At 33.1% G+C, this 19,525-nt stretch overlaps 3 protein-coding genes and 1 long non-coding RNA gene across 5 annotated transcripts; 2 read left to right on the forward strand and 2 right to left on the reverse strand.

Annotated features, from left to right (window-relative positions):
* Window positions 1–342: 342 nt before the first annotated feature.
* Window positions 343–2,569, reverse strand: LOC136274022 (potassium voltage-gated channel subfamily C member 1-like). Its single transcript, XM_066080006.1, has 2 exons — window positions 1,958–2,569; window positions 343–1,373 (listed from the first exon to the last, which is right to left on the reverse strand). Exons 1-2 carry the CDS (start codon window positions 2,426–2,428, stop codon window positions 483–485), a joined length of 1,362 nt encoding a protein of 453 aa, XP_065936078.1. The 5' UTR covers window positions 2,429–2,569; the 3' UTR covers window positions 343–482.
* A 5,357-nt stretch (window positions 2,570–7,926) lies between these two features.
* On the forward strand, window positions 7,927–9,910 carry LOC136269521 (carbonyl reductase [NADPH] 1-like). The gene is made up of 2 exons (XM_034443150.2): window positions 7,927–8,060; window positions 8,817–9,910. Exons 1-2 carry the CDS (start codon window positions 8,040–8,042, stop codon window positions 9,639–9,641), a joined length of 846 nt encoding a protein of 281 aa, XP_034299041.2. The 5' UTR covers window positions 7,927–8,039; the 3' UTR covers window positions 9,642–9,910.
* Window positions 9,911–9,964: 54 nt separating this feature from the next.
* Window positions 9,965–13,459, forward strand: LOC105340670 (carbonyl reductase [NADPH] 1). Of its 2 annotated transcripts, XM_034443151.2 has the most exons (4): window positions 9,965–10,104; window positions 11,126–11,249; window positions 11,623–11,754; window positions 12,509–13,459. In XM_034443151.2, the coding sequence occupies exons 3-4, from the start codon at window positions 11,734–11,736 to the stop codon at window positions 13,316–13,318; spliced, it is 831 nt and encodes a 276-aa protein (XP_034299042.2). In that variant the 5' UTR covers window positions 9,965–10,104; window positions 11,126–11,249; window positions 11,623–11,733; the 3' UTR covers window positions 13,319–13,459. The 2 variants fall into 2 exon arrangements, with proteins under 2 accessions (XP_034299042.2, XP_065936079.1); XM_066080007.1 differs by lacking the exons at window positions 9,965–10,104; window positions 11,126–11,249; window positions 11,623–11,754 and adding an exon at window positions 11,864–12,292.
* A 1,602-nt stretch (window positions 13,460–15,061) lies between these two features.
* Window positions 15,062–17,783, reverse strand: LOC136274023 (uncharacterized). Its single transcript, XR_010712282.1, has 3 exons — window positions 16,208–17,783; window positions 15,970–16,064; window positions 15,062–15,343 (listed from the first exon to the last, which is right to left on the reverse strand). It is a non-coding gene; the product is annotated as an uncharacterized lncRNA (long non-coding RNA).
* Between the last annotated feature and the right edge of the window lie 1,742 nt (window positions 17,784–19,525).

Genomic DNA, 19,525 nt, shown 5'->3' on the forward strand with positions numbered 1-19,525 from the left:
CCAGAGCGAGAAATGATTTATTTGGTGAAAGTTGTAGCTTGGTTGCAATCGATAAATATAACTCAACTATACTTCCAAAAAAAAATTCTTCCCAACAAAATTTTTTTCCCCTCCAAATCATAAAATTCCTAATCCGTGGGGGGGGGGGGGGTTACTTCAATTTGACTACTCATTTCCTAATTTTCATACCAATTTTTTACTAACTTCCAAGGGGGGCCAACTCCTTTATAATTCATTTTTTATATGTAAATCTTAAAAATGTTGTTGCTGCGAGAAAAAATGGGGGGGGGGGGGCCAGGCCCCCCCCTGCCCCCCCCCCCCTGATGCTACGTGCCTGATATATGAAGCAACTTTTGTCCAATATACACTAGATACAATGTAAGAAACATCATAAAACGATAATATGTGCCTCTTTTCCGAGAGGAAGGATTTGAATAAAACATTTACATTAGACAATAGTTCGTAAAAAAGTTATCTCAAAATCAACAGTCAGGAGAAACCCTTGACTTCGAAGAAATGATGTTATTTTTCTTCGTACCCCCTTTATTCGTATTTGCATTGTCTTTGCTTCCCCAAACTTTGGAGTAAGCATAAAATAAAAGAAAATTGTTGACAAAGATTGGGATGATAATCGCTAGGAGACATACTCCTGTGACAGCACAGACCGCTCCGATGGTTTTTGAAAGAGGTTGCGTGGGATACATATCGCCGTATCCAACAGTTGTCATAGTAACAATTGCCCACCAGAAAGCGTCTGGGATGCTAGTGAAAGCCGTATCCCCCGAAAAGAAAACGAATGCTGAGAACATCAGCATGGCCACAACAAGAAACAGCGACATCAAAAGTACTTCCCAGATACTGGCTTTCAACGCGTATAATAATACACGGAATCCGATGAAGTTTTTCACCAAACGGAATAGACGGAATACCCGAACAATCTGAAAGCAGTGCACAATATCGAAAACAGTTGCTGTGTATTTTTCTCTTGGGTTGATAGCTTCTACAATGTATTTAGAATACATGACACAGAGAGAAAATATATCTACTAGATTTAGGAACGATGATATAAACTTTTTTTTGTTTGGGCAAAATATAAATCGAAGGATAAATTCCACAGAAAAGAAAGCAGTGGTAATGAAATCGAGATATGACAGGAAATCAAGTGGTGCTTTAGCGTGTGTTGGCAATGGAATGAGCGTTGTATTAGTTGATGATCCACTCGAATCAAAGTGTCCTGAATATTGTGGGTATTCTTCTCCAAAGAACTCTTCCCACTCAGATTCACGAAGTGATCGCATGAATGTTGGATGGGTTCCACATACTAAGGCTGCAATGGACACGATGACAAAGAACGCACTTATATAGAAATATCCCTGAAAATCAATTATAACTTTTGTAATTGATCATCGATAAACAAATATGAAAATTATAGATATAGACAATAGTATACTGTTAAATGTATTTGAAAAATACTTTTAGAACAAAAATTCGACCACATGGATTTACATTCAGGTGGATTAAACACTGAAAATTCGATCGCTGTTACAGAAGTACAAATAGTTAAGAAATGTCCCAACAATGTACTATATCAGGCTATTTCAAATAATGCCCTTCGTTGTGTCATAGGATAATTGCATGACATCATACCATTTTATGTTGAATGATAATTGCTACGCATGTTAATATTGTCTTCGAGACCATTGTTATCGGACATAAGAGTTAACTTTGATTCATCATGCTGAGAGCTAATATAAAAGTGTTGATGTATATTCTAAAATATACCATGCCCTCACGATAGAGCGGAGTATTTAGCTTCTGCCTGTGCAAGTTTTTTAGACATTAGAAAAGAATGGTTTTGAAAAAGTTCAGCGTCTAGCTTTTTAAAATACATTTTATAGATAAAGACAACTAGCAGAATCGTATAATAATGATAATGATTTTGTTTTTGAATACCGACCTTTGCAAACATGTTAAATGATGGTTCTTCTAAAACAGACCACACTTTAGCCTGAATGGAGAGCCAGCCTGTTGCTTTAACACGGCGCTGTAGCTCTGTGCGTTCGGTGATACGCTCACTTTGGTCATCTGTAAGGATTGTAAGTGCTTTCTGGTCGTCGAAAAAACCGATGTATTTGCTATAACAACAAGGCTCTATTTCTTGAGGATCGATTCCCCAAAAGTCTAATTCCTTTTTGAATTCAGCGATGCAAGTCAATGCAGGAACATGAAGACCATTTCCTTGAAAATAACTGAGAACTGCGGTAAATACTCCAAAGTTTCTTTCTAAGAAATAGCATGATGAGTTATTTTCTTTCAAGATTTCTAGCTTCAATTTTGCATCACTTTCGGTGGACATCATATTATTAAAGGTATTTACAGATACTTCAAATTTTGTTCCACTGATATTGATGACAACTGTATTCTCCATGATGTCCTTTTTGTTTCGACTTCTAACTGACTAGCACTGAAGTCTGCAAACAAAGAGTTTATTATTCATGAATGAAACAATACTTTTTGAATGTTAGGTCATTTTCATCCGTGCCAGTTTGTTGAAAGTTCAGAACAAAAACTTGCCATATACTGACTACATCTGAAACAAATACGCGTTTTTATAGAATTTTGTTTGTAGCAAAAAAAAATCAATCAATCAGTGTGGTGAAACTTCAAATCATGATATAACTATTCGAATGAAACAACACAGCATTATTTTTACTGTGAAAATTTCCATCAATATTTTCTTTTAATAGAAAAGTGAATTTTCAAAAGAAGTTTTACCTTTAATGTATTTGCTCCAAAATTTTGAATTCAACTAATATGTCAACTTAATACTTTCCTAATTAGTTATGCTTTTAGATATATTTTATTATTAATTGAATAGAGAATTGTGGATTATTGTCATTTCTTACCTTTAACATAATAGGGTATGAAAAAAATGAGCATATAATATTGATTCTTTGTGAATGCGACGTTAAAAAATCGATATATATCGAGTTAGTGATAGCGTTCATGAAATATCTCTTTGTCACAGGAAGCTACTTCAGACAACAGAACAAGGAAAATGAATATATGTAGAACACTTCCGAAAGTAACTAATTTATTCTCTAAACCGATGCATTTCATTTTTAATTTATTTGGTACCTATTCATCTTTATTCGAATGAAAGATTCGACTGTCTTACTGCAATCGATATATAACCAGTGTTTGAATCATTTCGTTACCAAATTATTGATAAGCATCTATGAACTACTGGAATGTCTTACAAGATATCGCACTAAACAAATCAAACAACTGGGGATATGAACTGTAATAAGCATTTAATTGCAGACAAGTAGGTTCATTTGGGGTTCAGAAATTGGTTGGAATCTCATGTTTAGTCTGGATCCATGCTAAATAAGCTTAGCTTTCAGGCTGCTGAAGTTTATTTTATTACTAAGATAAACAGGGAGTACAAAAGATACACGTACTGAGTAGTCAGCAGACAGTAACAATAACATGCAAAATACATACATATACACTTATAGTAGTTTTTACAAACTACACTGTTTTCACATTGCAATGCATCTTTCAGGAAACCCATTATGTTAATATAAGTTCATACTTAAAGAATATTGATGATACACAGCTTGAAATGTGACCTCATTTACATCATGTAAACAATAAAATCATCAAGGACAGGTTGTAAATCATTATGAAGGCACATACGATGTAAATTCAAGACTCGCAAAAAGCCTACGGTGCATTTAACATGCCTTAAAAGGCATGAAAAATACATGTAGCCTTACTGTGTCCAACACGATGAAACCAATCAATCCAAACACAATCAAATAAAGACATTTGGCAAAGAACAAAGCAATTGTTCATTATACTAGTAATAAAGAAGATAAAATGGACACGGATTACAAACAAGCAACAACACTTGCAATGTTCTTCAATTCACATCTAAAAAAAACTTCGTTAACTTCGTTTTTATCTGTAAAACTATATTTAACGGTTGTAAACTATAGTTAACAAATGATAATCTAAGTACATCTGTCTGCAAATAACGTTAACACTAGAATTTGCTGATAAATATAAATTCACATATAAATGTTCTTTCTCATCTGGCAGATGAAATGTTTTCTTTTTATGAAATAATAAACCATGAGAAATGGGAATTTATGAGAGAAATTCAATTTCCTAAAGGATGTATAAAAATCGTGTCTACTATTATAAAAAATGTATTTCTATGGGTTTAAGGCAAAGATGTTTTTTTTTATAGAATGTTTCCTACAGGATTTTTAAAATCATACAAGTTGTTTTTAATCATATCAAAATATATACGTTGTCTGCATCAGTCTACCACGTGACATGGATATAATGGAAACTACATTATAAGTTCTTTGAAGAATTTAAAACCATTATTATCCGACTCAGTGTTATTAGTTCAACTATTTTATTTAATTTAATGGAAAATCTGATTTATACCGGGAATATCAAAAGTTGGATTATGCAAATAAGCGTGAGTGAAAAAAACGTCTTTTGAATAACGTCTATTTCATACCATTTAATTTGGGAAAATAAAGATTTTTTATAGAGATATTTGAAGAAAAAAATCAATTTCTCTTAGAATATTATCCTTTGATTTGGAATTTAATCAAACGTTATACCATCATCAGTATATTATGCTTCTCCAATCAATTTTAAGATCCTTCAAAAGTCTTTATCATTTCAAAATAAAAACTATTAGTTTTGCTTTAATGTATATTTTCAAATCCTTTAATGATGTCTTTTTGTATATTTGCAAAAGCATGAATTGTTATTTGATCGATTGAAACTAAAGCTCCAACGCCACAGACTTACACTGGCTAACCTCGAGACGTGCAATTACTAGTAACCTTGGTAATCTGCTCGTGTAAGGAAATGTTTGCTTTTCCTTCTGTGCAACGTGCTAATCGGCAATATGATACTTCACGTACTTGTACTTACTTTTTTGGATGTGTAAACGTATTTATAAAAACTTTAAACAGTCATATCATTATTGTAAATTGCATCTCTTTATTCTTGATAGTATTTCTCTTTGTTATATCAATACTACATTTGTATGTATACTTTAGTAGGTAAAGGAAAGCCACATTAAACGGTTTAAAGAAGTATGCTCACGTTTTACAAAGTAATAATATTACACCGCTGTATATCAATGTTACATAGTATATATCGAATAAGAAATCATTCTTTGAGTACAATGAGGGAATAATTTTGGTCGGGCGTTGTCAAATATAATAAAGGACTTTATAATAGATTTGATCATGCCCCGACTGAAATTATTACCTCAAAATATTTAAAGGATAAATCCTTAATACTTATATTCATGTGATTTTCAGCAATTGTACGATTAAATATTTAAGAATATTGGCATATGTACATGTTTGTGATTTTCATTTCTTTTAATTATGCAAACCCCGATTGCGCCCCAACAATACTTCGTCTTAATATTACAAAACCTACTCGTACTGTTGTCACAGACAAAGACACTGAAAATATAAATATTCAGACTTAAAAGAATTCTCATAGAACACATGGAGACGTAGGAATATAACGCTGGGACAGCGCACATGCGAATGAGGTGTGGATTCGTGGGTGGCTGGGTAGGTGTAGAGGTCATAACATGAAACGAAAACATTTTTTAACAAATAACCAAATATTAATTTGACATATAGACTTAGTCTGTAAAAGGTGCACTTTTTTCCCTAAAATAGTTTGCAGTGGTTTATTTATACACTTTAAAAGTATTTAGATGGTTCTTTTGGAGAGGCCTACCTGAATTATGTATGCAAACACCTGAAACGTTGCAAATGCTGTCACATGTTAGTCTGAAAAATTGTGTGCTCCGAACTTAAAAGCGATAAAAAAGGGGAAAATATCCCCCATACGCACAAAAAATATCCAATTTGAGAATCCACATGATCGAATGGAGGGGACACTCTCTTCCAAAATCTCCGCCTATAATTAATGTCTAATTGCAGATGGAAACATCATTTGGATAGACAATATAGAAAAGGCGTGATTTCTGCAATACTTTAAATACCTAGTAACTCCTTTTTTAAAAATTCAGATTATTTTACTCGATCAACCTGTGAGTTCACAGTTTAAAGTCTAGTAAACATTACCATATAAGAATTTGTGATTCCAAGCTGAGTCTTCACAATGAAAAAAGAAAGAGTTTCGTCTTCTTTTACACCAGTGTTGCAAGCATTATGTACATTATCAAAAACATTACGTAATTTTAACTAAAGGATGTAACCTACATCAGATATGACATGGTGTCGTAATATACGTAAATTAAGTTCCTTGTAATCAAACTCAGTGTCAATAGTAAAATTGTACATCAACTTTATTTTATGTGAAGAAATAGTGTACATATGCCACTATACAATGATAGAACTCGATTAATTTCTCAAGTGAATCAAAACAGAACTTTTTACTAAATTAGTTTTCAGCATAGTTCGTTCATATGATCAATGTATAGGGAATACTTTTAATTAACAGCGTTTTTATTTCACTCATTCTTCTTTCGAAATGGGTTAACGTTTGTTGTTTTGTGAAACATCATACTGAGATGCTTTTCGATAAGTTTTAGTACAGTCGACGATTTTAAAAGTTTGAAATTGAAATATTGATGCTTGTAAATAATGCATTGAGCTTCTATTTGTGTAGACTAAACCCACACATTTCCATTGCAGGTTGAAGATAACAATCACGAAAGATCAATCAAAAAATTGATAAAACACTGCAAGTTTAACAACTTGATGAAATAATGTATTGTACAAAACTCTGGTGCCACAACTTCAGAAAACAAAGAAGGACAAATGAATAATACAATAGTGCATGAGATCTAACATACACAATAGCAAACAATTTTTCCAACTGACATTCTTTTTTGTTCTATAAAAGAATTATTTTGTGTCCCTATCAGTTATTACACTGTTTCCTGGTGTTGAATTCATTAGGTAAAGTTTGAATTTATCAATAAACCAGTCTCTGAAAAAATCTAAATTCTCATATATCGACGCAAGGTCGCAATAGTCCTCTCCATGTACGGATTTAGGAGAACATTCAAAATTATTAAATTTACATAGTAAAATTACAATAAATAGGCATCGGACCCCCACAATTCCGTCTGTACAAAGGATATTATCCCCCTCCCCCGCCCATGAAAACATTTGTGGATCCACACTTACAATCTCTGAGATATGCACAGGTAAATCGGTAAACAACAACCGGTATGAAATATAGATATCCTTGAATCATTCAATGGATTATTATAAAAGTAAGTGAAACCGAAGGTTACTATGATTACTGCAACTATTTGAATTTTTTTAAAAAGGCACGCCCATGCAAGTCTTTGGGGTCCGTGCTATCAGTGTCCATAAATTTTGGTTTTCATCGATCAAAAAATAATATCCATATAAAGTTAAAAGTCCCCACCCCCGGAAAAAATTATTGAATGATGAAAAAATTATTAATTATACACCATTTAAATCAAGTTTACATTTAAAAAGCCAATTAATCAATTACAGGCAGGTAGCATCGTTTTGGAAAGTGGGAGGGGGGTACAAATTTGTCCCACTTGTAAATTTTGGCATGCAAAATATACAAAAAACCGCAAACTTTTCAACTTTTAACCTTTTCCAATCATAAGGGGAGGGGGGGGGGGAAGGAAACGAAGTGCGATTACTACTTCAAACTTATTTTAGGGTTAATTTTCCTTTAACTATTTTATCTGCACTTACAACGAGGGGGAAAGGGGGGCAACTCACCCAAAATTAAATTTTCAATATCATGTACATCATGGTATAAGTGTACCAGCGACCCCCCCCCCTTCCCCGCCCCACAGATGCTACGTGCCTGTATTTAACATCAGATTATCACATACGTTTCAATTTTGTCAATTCTTATACAACCCAGTAGAAGTAAATGCTTCCACGTGTTCTGGTTATTGTCCTTTCTTGTGTTCCATATGTCAACTATTGCAACACAACTGGCAGGAACATCAAAACAACATGTCCACGAAAGTAGCAGTGGTGAGTATACACTTACGACATGTATCGACAATTATACTGTAGGCTAGATACAAAACGTGCTTGCTTTCACATTTTTTTTCAACAAAAAACTCTTCAGCTACCGGGCGGTTATGAAAGCTCTGTGGTTGTAGCGGTTCTCTTACTTTCACTTTGATTCGTACTATAACATGACCATGCATGTTTCATTTTTTAGCATTTGAAAGAAAACTTAAAATTTCATTAATGGAAGCTTGTTAACAAATAATATACATGCATGCTGTACATTATACTACATCGCGTAAGTTTCTACAGCGACCCATTAAGGTATTTGATGTATATGGGAATCGACAGTGCTATTAAAGAGCTAAAGGTATCACACCGGTAATTGTTTTCACTATAAAACAGGATAAAGGGGGGCAGTTGTATTTCTCATGACAAAATATTCGGAGGAAATGTTATTTGTGACCTGTCTCATCAGCCAACAGTAATACCCAAAAGAGCACATGATACGGCATTTTCTAAAAATATTTAGCTCCAAACAGGCCACCCTTAAAACCACACGTTTACCGTTTGTATGTAAAAAGACTGTAAACTCCTCCAGGAAGCTACTGCATGTGCCCCGAAAGAAGTAAACCCTGTGAAAAAGATCATCATTTAACAAAATACATTTAAGATAGATCTAACGTGAAATGTTGTTTTACGTTACATTTTTTCCTCAAAATCATGAATTTAAAGTAAAAAGTTTATGAATTAAAATTGATAGTATTTTTATAACAGGTGACAGGGTCCAACAAAGGAATAGGTTATGCCATTGTCAGAGGCCTATGTAAACAATTTAAAGGCGATGTCTTCCTTACCGCAAGAAACGAAGAGCTCGGCAAAATGGCCATTCAGAGCTTGAATGAAGAGGGTTTTTCTCCAAAGTTCCATCAACTTGATATCACCGACCAAGCAAGCATTGAAAAATTAAAAGACTTTCTGAAGAACACTTACGGTGGTTTAGACATTCTGGTAAACAATGCTGGAATGGCTTACAAGAATGCATCTCCTGCCCCATTTGCAGAGCAAGCTGAGGTAACAAACAAAACCAACTACTTTGGAACCATCGCAGTATGCGACGCACTTTTCCCCTTGTTGAGACCACATGCAAGAGTAGTTCATTTGTCAAGCATGGCTAGCAGTTATGCCATTAGAAAATGTAGTCCAGAAGTTCAAGCCAAATTCCTTAATCCAAATATTACGATCGAAGAGTTGACAGCCTTGATGAATGATTTCATTCAAGCAGCGAAAAATGGCGAGCATGAGAAGAAAGGTTACCCCAGCAGTGCTTATAGCATGTCTAAAGTTGGGGTCAGTGTCCTCACGCATATCCAACAACGCCAGCTTTCTGCTGATTCTAGAGAAGACATCATTGTTAACTCTTGCTGTCCAGGGTATGTAGATACGGATATGTCATCCCACAAAGGTCCGAAAACCATCGACGAGGGGGCAGATACACCCATTTATCTGGCTCTCCTACCCGAAGGCACTAAGAGTCCTGCTGGAGATTTTGTCGCTGATCGCAAAGTTTATAAGTTCAATGAATATGAATATAAAATGTAATTGATATATGTATGTCACATAAATAGCGTATTCGATCCTATGTTTACATGCCATATCTAAAACATTTGTTGATTTTCGTGATATTGGAGTGCATCGCATTAGATTTCCCACGTTATAATAGATTCATCAAGGTTAACGTATTCTATTGTGAAGATGAATATATATCAATATGCTCTTTACACTAATAAGAAATAGTTACTGCATTTTGCTGCATAATCTTTGTAATTTGTGTGAATATTCGTAATTTCCATTAAAATTTCTGAGAAGTACTGTATGGTTTTTTTTCTGTATATGATGCTCAACATCAGTCTTATTATAAATTATAAAATGTTACGTTGGATATGATAGCGGATTTGTTGATACTATCCATTTTTAATAAGGGCGTTTTTTTACTGCTTTTAAGGTGGTATGAGACATCTACATATTGTGGCGTACTTTTTATCGAAATAACCAATCAAATCAGGTATATTTGTTTTGTCATATTTGTCCCCTAACAGCATAGCGCAATATGTCAGAATGTTTACTATAAATCTGTAAGTCATGTGTTTGAATCCCGCTGAGACATAATTTTACCATTCCAATAATAAGAAAAAAATATTCTTTTGTGAAATGTAGAAAAATTTGAAAGTATTATGAAAGTATTATTTACCCACAGCAATATCGATACGTATGATGTTTTACTGAAAAACAAAAATCTATGTGCCCATATTGCAACAGAAATCATGAATTGTGTTTATTAAATTTAACCCCCCCCCCCCGAAAAAATAATCAACACTTGAAGCCTACGACGGGTAACTGTATGGTTCGTAGGTTCATGTCATTTTTTGGCAATCAAGTGTATTCCAAATCAATCTGTTATAACCGGATTTTTACTTGAATCATTTTAATGCTTTTGGAATATCAAAAATATAATAAAGAAACTACACATTTCAATTATAGATTTACCAAAATATGAAAATAAAATAATGAATTTAAATGATGCTTAAGGATAATTTTAAAAAATGTATTTGTTTTACCAAAATGTGACAGTAAAATAAATTGCAAGTAATTTAAAAATGTAGAATTACTCAAAACTTGAATATTAATGAATGAGGTCATCTCGGTTAGTCACAAATAAACGAAATAAACATTCAGTAGATCTTGTGATGGAAAAGAGGTGATTCCGAAGAATAATAGAGATATGATTCAAAATAAAGCATTTGACCTTTCAGAACTACCAATCGCTTTTGGCTTATAAAATTGTTTATTTCTATTAAAAAATATGTATCATTTTAATATTTTAAAAGCATCATTATATAGACTATATAAACCTGTCATTTTCATACTGATATTAAAATGCTTATTAATTTTAATGAAATTTGTATATCAAGTAAATATCTGTTTATTAATATGATCATAACTGCCAGATTTATTTTTTGAATTAAATAGTTGTTAGTAAGATATGTATGTCATTGTTTTATAACATGTCTATGGCATATTTTTAGGTCAGCAGAAAACAAGCAAAACTGACTACAGAGATATCGAGTGTGATTTGCAAAAGGAAATTATCCAGGATTTAGAGAAGGAAATCCTACAACAGAGCCAGTTTTCCGCATGGTGGTTTAGAAAGTTAATATCATAAGACTGATCGACATGACGCATAAATTTCCCTGATTGAAAAATAAATATACATATTTAAATATGTATATAAATACACGTCAAACCATACAGACTTTACGTATAAAGAGCCATGCGCAGCTAGATCCAGAGCATTTGTTTTGGGGGGGGGGGGGTCCGACAGCTATTTAGTTTGACGGGGGAGGGTAAGGGCATATTTTTATTGAAATCTAATAATTTAAATTACAGAAGGTTGCAGGGAAGGGGGGGGGTCTGGACCCCCTGCCCTCCCCTCCTTTCTGATGCGCGCATGAGATTAATAACATCACGATTTACTTCACCCACATGTGATCATGTCTGTGTTGTTTTCTTTCTTTTTACCTAGGATTTACAAGTTAAAGGTCATGATTAAATTGTCCCACAAAACGACCCGTTTGTATTGTGTTTACTTTGGTCACATTTTAGAACAGACACGTGAATACCCGAATCTTTAATCATGTCGAAGAAGGTGGCAGTGGTGAGGGTTTTTCTTTCTTAATTTTATTATTTAATTGTCATTTGTAAACATTCATAAAGAAATGCTAAATTATTTCACTTTGCACACTTATAAATTTTTAGAAAAAAGTAATGCTAAAAGTGAACAGGTGAAGCAATCGATAAGCCCGTATTTAGCGTAACTATACTCTGATAGTCATTTAGGTAAGCGAATCCATTCATACAGTGAAAAGGGATTTTTGCTGTAAATTCCTGAAATGAAATATTTGATTCTCTGAAGTACTTTAAATCAAATGTATTTTCTTGTTCTTAATTAGTTGTTTTAATTTTCTTGTACCTTGAAACAAATACGATTTTTCTTTCGAAGGGATACTTATGTAAACTAAAAGTATGGAGGACAGTAACGGTTAATTTTCGAATGTTTCCATCGCTAGCATGCAATACCTAATGAATATTAAAAACCGTAAATACTATTCAAAGTTCATTTTAATTTTGTTTAACCTCTACGTTTTTCATTTTATTTTCATCTGTTAATGTTTTGCTACCAGACACGAACTATGGTAACCATGCATACGCACTTTCATTACCATGTATTGTAACTCAAAGTTGTCCTTCGCAATGTTCTATCATCATGGAAAGCATACATGGTTTTAAACGATTTTTATTAAATAAAATTAATTTTTCCAATGAGATTCAACTCATTTAAAAAGTTTTAAATTCATATCATCATTTTTATTTTGAATCTTAATTTATTGGTGCATGTCTGAACTTTATAGGTAACTGGATCTAATAAGGGGATAGGGTACGCCATAGTTCGAGGTCTGTGCAAGCAGTTTGAGGGAGATGTCTACCTTACTGCTAGAAAGGAGGAGCTGGGCCAGGAGGCCATCAAGAGTTTAAACTCGGAGGGTCTGTCTCCAAAGTTCCATCAACTTGACATCACGGACCAAGCCAGCATTGGTCGTCTGAGAGATTTCCTCAAGAATACATACGGCGGTTTGGACATCCTGGTCAACAATGCCGGGATTGCTTACAAGCAAGCTTCTACGGCTCCATTTGCGGAACAGGCAGAAGTGTCAATTAGGACAAACTACCAAGGAACATCCGATCTCTGCAATGCCCTGTTTCCGCTATTAAGACCGCATGCGCGGGTTGTAAACGTTTCAAGCATGGTTAGTACCTTTGCAATTAAGAAATGTAGCAAAGAGGTTCAGGCAAAGTTTTTAAACTACAAAATTACAGTCGACGACTTAACAAACTTAATGCACGACTTCATACAAGCAGCAAAAAAAGGTAACCACGAAAGCAAAGGGTATCCTAGCAGCGCTTACGGCATGTCAAAGGTCGGCGTATCAGTTTTGTCAGAAATTCAGCATCGCCAACTTTCGGCAGACCCGCGAGAAGACATCTTAGTCAATGCTTGCTGTCCTGGTTACGTCAATACGGATATGTCGTCACACAAAGGGCATAAAACCATTGACCAAGGCGCAGACACACCCCTTTACTTGGCTCTTCTCCCGCCAGGAACCAAAAGTCCAGCGGGGAATTTTTTATCGGAAAGGAAGATTAAGAAATGGAACGAATAATTCGTACACTTCATCTTTGTTTCGTACCTTCATTTCATATAATTAAGATATGTAAATTAACTTATTTCTGTTATGAATTCTGTGAACTTGTAAGAGTATAAATACCGAATTATTTGTAAAATAAACTATTTGCTAGCAGTTTTTTCAGTTTTGGTATTATTTATTTACCTTAGCTTTACAGCTATTCCGTGGATTTGAATTTATATGTTTGTAATACCAATTAATCATAAATGTGATCTCAACCTTCATTATTTCCGATTATGTATGGATATACATTTGATACCTTAATTTTATGTGATTTTGAACTTTACAAGGATAAAAGAACTTACCTTTCAACTTTTATCCCAAATTTTGGTTTGCCATATATCATAATTGCTTAAAATTTTAAAAGTTACAAATGCTATGGACAGGTTGCAAAAGATGAAAAGTAGAAAAGTTTTCTCAATAGCCAAAAATAACATTAAAAATTATAAAATCTGTGAAAATATGCATTTTTAAAATGGACATTATTAACCTTTAATCGATTAAAACGTATGTAAAGATAACATTTAAAATTTATTAGAATATGTTAACCTTACATGTTTTTCAATAATACGTAAAATCGTCTCGAATCATTAATAATATATCATCCGTGACATAACTAAAATATAACAATGAGGGTGATTTACGGTAGTGTAAAAGGAAAATAATATATTTCTTCATTTTAATGTTTAAATAATAGATAATAAAAATATTAATCTCATTCTCAATAACAATGGAATACGACAGAATTTACATACTACAAACATAGATAACTCCGACGAACATTAATGCATAACAAACACCAATTCTCAGAATACATAGAGTTCAAAATCAAGGCCACCAGTATGAACAAGTACTTTAAATATCTCTCGAAAAATTGGTTTTAGGGGATATTTGGTAAAACCCATTATTTAATCTACCCCACCTCCTCTAAAAAATTCGTTGTCAAATCTATTTGACATGCAAAACTTGGGGTGGGGCAAAGACAAATCACTTTTCTTCAAACATACATGGACTAGACGTGAGCAGGGGAAATATGGGGGTGTAGTGAGAGGCCGATTTCTGTTTACTTTATACTTATTCATGTCCCTTGTATTTATTAACTCTGAGTAACTATTGAATATCACCCTCTTTTAAACAATTAATGCATGGCACAAAATGCACTTAAACTAACACAAAAATTTGATATTGGCAAATCACAGTCAACATGCTAACATACGGAGAAGTCAATGATAACAAGAACATGCTTCATATTCTCTAATCATATGGATAGATGTATAATAACAATTAATATTCATAGTTGAAGTAAAATATTAAATTGCTGATCATTCATGCATCTTAACAAAGATAACAAGCTTAATAGAAGACAATTTAAGAATATTCTATCAGTTATATTAACGCCATGACACTAATGTTGAATTATCATTTCATTGATATGGATTTCTCAAAAACTGATTGTAAAATATTCTGTTCAATAAAGATGCATAAAAAATGTATCAACTTAAAAAGTAAGACATAAAAAAGAACAATATACTACAACATAACAAATAAAATCTCATTATAAACATGATCGTTTTATTCAAAATAGATAGTGATAAATAAAATTTTAAGCATTTTGAATCTGTCTCCAAAACTAAGTACAATCATAATCATATAAAGTGTCTAAATTTCTAACAACAATTAGAATGAACTTTCCTTATAAAAATTATTAGTTATCTTAATATTTCGTTTAAAAGAAAATAAAGCCAAGTCTAAAATTTTTGCTTTAGAAGTTTCTATAAATGAAACTTCTTTTCAAATCGAACTTTTTACAACATTGTATGTTAAATTAAACCTAAAGTTTAGTTGCTTGCTTTATCTAGTCGGTGTCTGTGGTAACGACTCTAATTTCCTCAGTGATTTTGGGACCATTCCTGGTGTTGAGATAATCGGTTAATTTGACATCCACTTCATTTGATATCTCCAAGAAATTACAATCCCAAGCCTTATCTCCTGCATTCAATTCTAAAATTAAAAGAATGTAACATTTTGAAGACAATTAAATCAATTGATATCAATTTATTACATGTATACTCCGCAATAAAAAGTAACTTTAAAATATTCCATGTACTTAAAAAATGGAGAAAATTGGAATTTAACAGTAAGTATGTTTAAGATTATATGTATTTCTGATTTGCTAACATCTGACCCTGCCTAAACCTGATTTGCTAACAGTTAATCCTATCTTACCCCAATATGCCTTTATTTGGTTTTGCTTTACCTTTGCCTTTATCGTTTTCTGTCTTATCCTGATTTGCTTACATCTGATCCTGCCTTACCCTGATTTACCTAAATCTGGTCCTGCTTTACCTTTATTTGCCTACATCTGATCCTGCCTTACTGTGACGTGCTTACATTTGATCCTGCCTTACTCTGGTTTTGCTAAATATAATCCTGCCTAAATCCGACTTTTGTACATCTGATCCTGCCTCACCTTGATTTGCTTACATTTGATCCTCCTTTACCCTGATATTTCCTAAAACTGATCCTGCCTTACCTTGAATTTTCTACATCTGATCCTGTCATATCGTGATTTGCTTTCATTTAGTCTTGACTTACCCTTATTTTGGCAATATTTGATCCTGCCGTACCTTTGGTTCCCACAGGTTGCAGTGTTCATTTGTCTCATTTCCAGTTTGCGTTGCTGCTCCAAGTCAGCTTTCTACAGTTAATGATCTTGTTTGGTCTTCTCCATTTCATGATAAAAAAATATACATGCATGTACTACGTTACGTAAAGAAAACAATTATTTACATTACGATTTTTTCTCAAAATCACAAATTAGATAAAAAGTTTATGAATTAATAAAAATCATAGCATTTTTATTACAGATGACAGGGTCCAACAAAAGGAACAGGTTATGCCATCGTCAAAAACAACTACTTTGGAACCATCGCTGTATGCGACACACTTTTCCCCTTCTTGAGACCACATTCAAGAGTCGTCCATTTGTCAAGCATGTCATGTTTACACGTCATATATTTGTTGATTTTCCTAATATGGGAGTGCATCGCATTAGATTCCCCACGTTATAATAGATTCATTAACGTTAACGTATACTTATGATGTGAAGATGAATATATCAATATGCTCTTTACACTAAAATAATAGGAAATAGTCACTGCATTTTGCTGGGTTTTTTTTGTGTATGTTCGTATTTCAAATTAAAATATCTCTGAAGCACTATATCAGCTTTTCTGTACATGATCCTCAACATCAATCTTATTATGAATAAAATGTTAAATTGCTTATCTTTTAATAGCGGATTAAATGTTGATACTATCCAGTTTTGATAAGGGCATTTTGTTTACTGCTCTTAAGGTGATATGAAACTTCTCCACATTGTTGCGTACTTCCTATTGAAATAATCAATTAAATCAAGTTCATTTATTTTCTCACATTTGTTGCCTAACAGCCTAGCGCAATGTGTTTAACCGTTAACTATAAATATGTAGGTTATGTGTTTGAATCCCGCTGAGGCTTTTATTAGCTGTACCATTCGAATATTTTCTTAAACATATTTTTTTGGTAATATATTGCAAAGTGTGAAAATTTTACACCGTTGAAAGTTTTTTGAATAAAATGCACTTTTATCTACATTAATATCGGTAGATGTCCCATATCACCTTAATGTAAACTGTCTGAGATGTAACAAGTACGTATGATGTTTTACTGTAAAACAAAAATCTATGCCCAAATTGCTAGGAAAATTACTGAGCAATTGTCCTTATTAACTACCCTCCTTCCGGATCTATATGATTCGTAAGTGTAATCAAAGGTCTTCCATATTAATCTGTGATAACCATTTTCTTAATATAAATCATTAGAATGTTCTTAGAATATCAAAAATATAATAAAGAAACTACACACTTCATTGATAGATTTACCAAAACCTGAAAATAAAAATAATTAGTTTTAAATGATGCTAAAGGATACAATGTATTTGCTTTAACGAAGTGTGACAGTAAAAAACATTACAAGTAATTTAAAAATATGTAGAATTATTCAAAACTTGACAAACATTGGATGAATTTATCTCAGTTGGTCAGAACTAAACAAAATTAAATTAACATTAAGTAGATCTTAAGATAGAATAGGGGTGATTCCGAAGAATAAGAGAGAAATGTCTCAAAATAATAAAGTGTTTGACTACCTATACCTACCAATATCACTTTTGGCTTATAAAATTGTTTATTTCTATTAATAAAAAAGTATCATTTAAATAATTCAGCATCATTATATAGATTATGATAAACCTGCCATTTTCATATTGATATTAAAATGTGCACTATAAAAATGAAGTTGAATTAATTGTTTTGTAATTATGTAAATATCTGTTTATATTTTGATCACAATTGCCAGAGTTCCTATTTGAAATACCATATTACTTGATCGACATGAGGCAGTGAAAGAGCTAGAGCCACGAAGCATCAAAAAATGCCCTATCATTAAAAATTACCATATTTTGGTAAAATATAGGGTAGGATCTTAGCTTTTCATAACTCTTTTTCTTTTTTCGATATCTATCATACTTTTTTAGAAACGGAGTTTACCATATGGCATTGTTTTGATGAAAAATGTAGAACAGACGTCATTTTTGTTAAGTAACGTCATGAAATGATAAATCTACGTATGACTTGAATCTAATAAAATAAACAAAAAAACATAAATAAAATTATCATGTAGACATTATAATTAATTTATGAAAATAAATTTATTGATGAAAATAGCATGAAAAGCTTATTTACAATATAGTTTAAAACATATTACAGGGACTAGTGCTGAAGGTCAATATAACGGCGGTACATTTATATATGTCAGTGTCTTAAAAGTTCTTTTTTCTGCAATTTGAAACTGCATGAAGTAATGCTGATGATGCGCAATGTATAACTGAGGATTAATCATTGAATTCTATCAATGTAATCACAAATTATTAAAAATAAATATATAAATATGTCAGAGATGCGGTAATTGAATTTAATAGAGATATATGTTATCTCGAATTTTGATGCATTTCTGTAACAGTCTGTGTACATTATTCTACATGATTATTTCACTTGTTTCAAGGCTTCGATATTTTCACCCAATCATGGCGCTTTACAGCAGTTAGATGCCAGGGTTCAGTTCTTTGAAATGATTTATTTTCCCAGTTTCCCGTGGGCTCACCGTGCGTTCATGTGCGCTCTCCGCTCCGCTCCATTCCCGCTCATCGTGCACAAATCGCCCACCGTGCGGTCACAAAGATTTCGCCTTGCATGTGCTCACTGCGTTTGTTCAGTGTTCACTTATTATTTAGTCAGATTAATAGAATCATTCATTATTACGAGTGTGGGATAGTGAAATTCCACCGAGGGGACAAGATTCACGGTCTAGGACGAGGCTTTGCCGAGTCCTAGACCGTGAATCTTGGCCCCGAGGTGGAATTTCACTATCCCACACGAGTATATAATGAATGATTATTTTTCTCGCATTATATTACCTTAAAAAAATGATGTTTGACAACTTTCTGTTATGACGTTCAAAAGATTACTTTCGGTTTATCCCTCCGCGTGCTTCAAATAGTGCAAGTCAAAATGAGAGCATACGACAGTTTTTTGATTAAAAATATGATAAATTGTAATTAATTAAGCAACACAATTACTTAATGGATAATCTCAACGCACCATTTTGTATTTCCCTACAGCAGACAATGTTTGTTTACGTTTTAAAACGGCGGAGTAATACACAGTGTAAGACAGAAAAATCTCACACTGCTGTCTCACACCGGACAAACCGATCTCACACCGGTGATAATGCGAGAAAATATTATATTCAGGCTTATAACAATACAAACATATAGTTTATTGTTATTATTTCCCGATTACCAACGAAACACAATGTAACAATACCGCCCGGGGCACTCCGAATAAATCGTTCATCTTGCGTTCACATAGAGTACATATACTATCGTTCAACGTTCACTTTGCGCTCTGCGTTCGCTCTCAGTTCACCGTTCATAAGCGCTATCCAAATTCGGCTCAGCGTGCACTCGCCGTTCGTTTAGAGCGCAATCACTGTGCGCTCACCGTTCACGAACTGTTCAAGTGAAAAATAAAACCTTTTAGCGACTGTGTTTATGTAATGGATGTACTAGTATGCCGAAAGCAG

The sequence above is a fragment of the Magallana gigas genome, chromosome 3 (assembly GCF_963853765.1).
Source record: "Magallana gigas chromosome 3, xbMagGiga1.1, whole genome shotgun sequence".
NCBI classification, from domain to species: domain Eukaryota; kingdom Metazoa; phylum Mollusca; class Bivalvia; order Ostreida; family Ostreidae; genus Magallana; species Magallana gigas.